Raw genomic sequence first — 3,208 nt, 5'->3', positions numbered from 1 at the left:
ACTCCTCGAGTCCTGCAAGACTTTGCTGTGGAATTTAACCAGCCTTTTCAGATGTACATGGTGAAGGGGAAAGCAATCCCAGATTCGAAGAACAGGAACAAAGCACAGAAGCCCATTTGTTTTGTCCAGTATGTTGGTTAGTGGGAGGGAGAATAGAAGAGATGGATCGCAGAGAAGCTCAGAAAAATACCAGCCAGATAAAAAGAAATGTACTCTTTCCACTGAAGTAAAAGATTTGAAATTGTTGTACAAAGTTCTCAAAAGGGAATAAAGCCTCATCATCTTCAACGGTTCTCTGTACAAGAGGCCCAATCTTTGTCCAAAACTCTGGCTCCATTGAGAGAGGGCTCTGCACTTACTTTACTCTATTTTACACTACTCTACGGTCAGTTTCACCAGAAGAGGAAAAGAAGAAAGGAAGGAAATTAACAGGAAATGAACAGCAGAAGGGGATGTCATTAGATCTGTGAGATGCATCTCCTATGGCAAGCAGTGTGCCTCTTTGCTGGCTCTGTTTCCTCTTTCCAGACCCTGCCAATGTCCTTTGCTATCCTCACAGCATCTGAGGAGGCACCAGAGAGCCCTCTCCTTGTGAACCCAACAGCATAGAGCCCTGAGTTCCCTTTCCACCCATTTGGGAATGGCACTTTCGGGTATCCATCTTTAGAGAAGAAGTCAGTTCCCTGAAAAATTAAACCCAAAAAATAAGTGACTCCCCATGCTTTTCAAACATATACATGGAATTAGTAAAGCACACTAATAACTTCTCTCCAAAGCACCCTCAAAACTTCCAATTTAGTCCAATACCTCAACTGTCACTAACTATTTCCTATGGGTGGGATAAAACCAAGACCACCAAACCGTGCCAAACTTATTCAGGAACAGTGTCTGATCATCTCTAGTATTATTTTATCTCAATATCATGGAGAACCATGTGAGAAGTCCCATAACTGCAGTTCTAAGTCAAATCCCACCTCTTCTTAAGAAAACATTGTATAAAATTTTGAGAGAGGCATCTAACTTCTTTTAACTGTCAGCAACATGGGGAAGAACAAGCTTAGCTTTTATAAAAGAAATTCTACAATCCTATGGATTTGAAAAATAATGATGGAAAAAGCCAAAACAGAGCTACCCTCCCTCATAGAACTAAAGACTAAGAAGAAAAAGAAGGGAAAAGGCTTAAAACCTGAAGCCATTGAGGAACGTTGCTTCGGTACCCAGTAGCCAAGATAACTGAATCAACATCAAGGATCTGGCCATCGACGAGCTCAACTTTTCCCGGCATAAACCTCTTGATCCCAGGAACCACCTTTATATCACCGGACTTTATCTTGCCCAGGGCGCCGATATCCAAAACAGGGGTCCTCCCTCGTGTGTTCTTAAGCTCCAGAGGACCAATGGAAGGCCTCTTCAAACCATACTTCTTTACGTTACCAAGAACCAGCCGTGCTAGTACCAGTAGAATCCTGTCCACCAGCCAGAGTGGCAGCCACTTCCGCAGGAAAACAGCCAGCTCGAACGTCGATTTCCCGAGAGCCTCTCTTGGCAGTACATGAACCTGTTAAATAAATCAGAGATCCATCAGAAGAACTGGAGATTTTTGTACTAGAAAAAATTGTCTGAAACTGTTATTCTTTCAGCAGTAATCGCTCACCGAATCGCGAACAACCATTGATGGGAAGGCATTGTGGTCGCAGAGGTCGAGACAGACCTCCATGCCGGAGTTGCCGCATCCGACCACCAATACCCGCTTGCCCTGGTAGGCCCTGCCGGATTTGTAGTCACAGACATGCGTGACATCGCCGCCAAACTGCCCCAGTCCCTCCAGCTCAGGGACTACTCGTTCGGCATTCTCGCCGGTGGCCACCACCAGCCACCGGCCAATGTACTCCACCTCGGCACCAGACCCGGCAGTCCTTACACGCCATAATCCGCACGTCTCGTCGTACCTCGCGGACTGAACTGACTGGTTGAACCTTGGGTTGATGTCGAAGTGCTTAGCGTATGACTCCAAGTAGTCTATGAACTGCTTCTTGGACGGGTACTCAGGGTAGTCCTCCGGGAAGGGGAGCTTCGGAAGCTGGCAGAATTGTTTGGGGAGGTGGAGTTTCAGGCGGTCGTAAGTACGCTTTTGCCAGAGGGAGGCAATGCAGTCGGAGCGCTCGAGGATCACGAAGGGAACGCCTTGCTCCTTCAGGCATGCACCCACTGCTAGGCCGGACGGGCCAGCTCCGACGATGATCGGGCCATTCACCCACACACACCGTCGAGAGAAGAAATCGAACTGATAAGCCATGTTCAAATGGATGCGTGATTCTGGAGGGATTGGTTGATAATGAGGTGGAGTTTGTGACCAGAGGAGATGAAAGGTTAGTAGTATTGTTGCCAATGGAGTTGGTCTGAGGAGATAGGAGTGAAGATGGGAAGGAGTTGAGAGGACGGCAGTAGGCAATGAAATCTTTGTTGAAGTTGGAAAGGACGAGAGGATGGGGGGTGTTTAAATAGGTGGAGATGGCCATGGGAGCTTCAAAGGAGCGAAGTTGGTGCTCTCAAGGTCCTTGTCAAATGATGAGCCCGGCCGCCTCCTTCCTTTGTTTAATGTTTAATTTAATGTATGCTTTAGATAATATCCAAGACAAGGCTTTCGAGGTATTCTACCGAAAGTTTTGAAGATCACAAGATCTGAGGGGTGTTTTAGATTTATTATTTTTTTGCGCCTGTAGATACCGTTCCTAACAAAAAAAATTTTTTTATCACAGCCTCGGAAGAGTGGCCTATCAAATGGTTTATCACAAGCAAGCATGCTCTCATTCAATCTATGATTCACTCAAATATATTCTTTTTTTTTCTTTTAGGAAGCAATTGGGAGTGCAAGTAGTCGAGAAAGGAAGAAGGCAGACAAAAAAAATAAGAGAGTTAGAAGAGGAAAGAAAATGGATATAAAGACCTTGTTTGATTTACTGAAAGATGACAGAGAAAAGTATGGCCAATAAGAAGATGGGGAAATTTCTCATATTTGGTTAGAATTTCTAAAAGAGTGAGATGAAAAAAGTAATTTTCTCACGGAAACAAGATTCTTACATTTATTGGAAAATAGAACATGAAAAAATACCATTCTTACTGGCCAGAAATTAGGATATATTTTTTTATCTAAAAGTACACTTAAGTTTTTAGATACAATAAGGTAAGATTTTTTCTTTATTAAGAG

At 44.1% G+C, this 3,208-nt stretch overlaps 1 protein-coding gene across 1 annotated transcript; it reads right to left on the bottom strand.

Annotated features, from left to right (window-relative positions):
- Positions 1–200: 200 nt before the first annotated feature.
- On the bottom strand, positions 201–2,484 carry LOC103717945 (probable indole-3-pyruvate monooxygenase YUCCA9). Its single transcript, XM_026808797.2, has 3 exons — positions 1,655–2,484; positions 1,187–1,558; positions 201–683 (listed from the first exon to the last, which is right to left on the bottom strand). Exons 1-3 carry the CDS (start codon positions 2,294–2,296, stop codon positions 459–461), a joined length of 1,239 nt encoding a protein of 412 aa, XP_026664598.2. The 5' UTR covers positions 2,297–2,484; the 3' UTR covers positions 201–458.
- Positions 2,485–3,208: the final 724 nt, after the last annotated feature.

Source organism: Phoenix dactylifera, unplaced genomic scaffold (genome assembly GCF_009389715.1).
Source record: "Phoenix dactylifera cultivar Barhee BC4 unplaced genomic scaffold, palm_55x_up_171113_PBpolish2nd_filt_p 000611F, whole genome shotgun sequence".
NCBI lineage: Eukaryota > Viridiplantae > Streptophyta > Magnoliopsida > Arecales > Arecaceae > Phoenix > Phoenix dactylifera.
The sequence above is the reverse complement of the archived record's forward strand: the minus strand, read 5'-3'. Positions and strand labels throughout refer to the sequence as shown.

Coding starts and splice junctions, on each gene's coding strand:
- LOC103717945 (XM_026808797.2), bottom strand. CDS start 2,296: ATGGCTTATCAGTTCGATTTCTTCTCTCGACGGTGTGTGTGGGTGAAT. Junction 1,559..1,654: donor CAATGGTTGTTCGCGATTCG/GTGAGCGATTAC, acceptor TTTATTTAACAG/GTTCATGTACTGCCAAGAGA. Junction 684..1,186: donor ACGTTCCTCAATGGCTTCAG/GTTTTAAGCCTT, acceptor TTAATTTTTCAG/GGAACTGACTTCTTCTCTAA.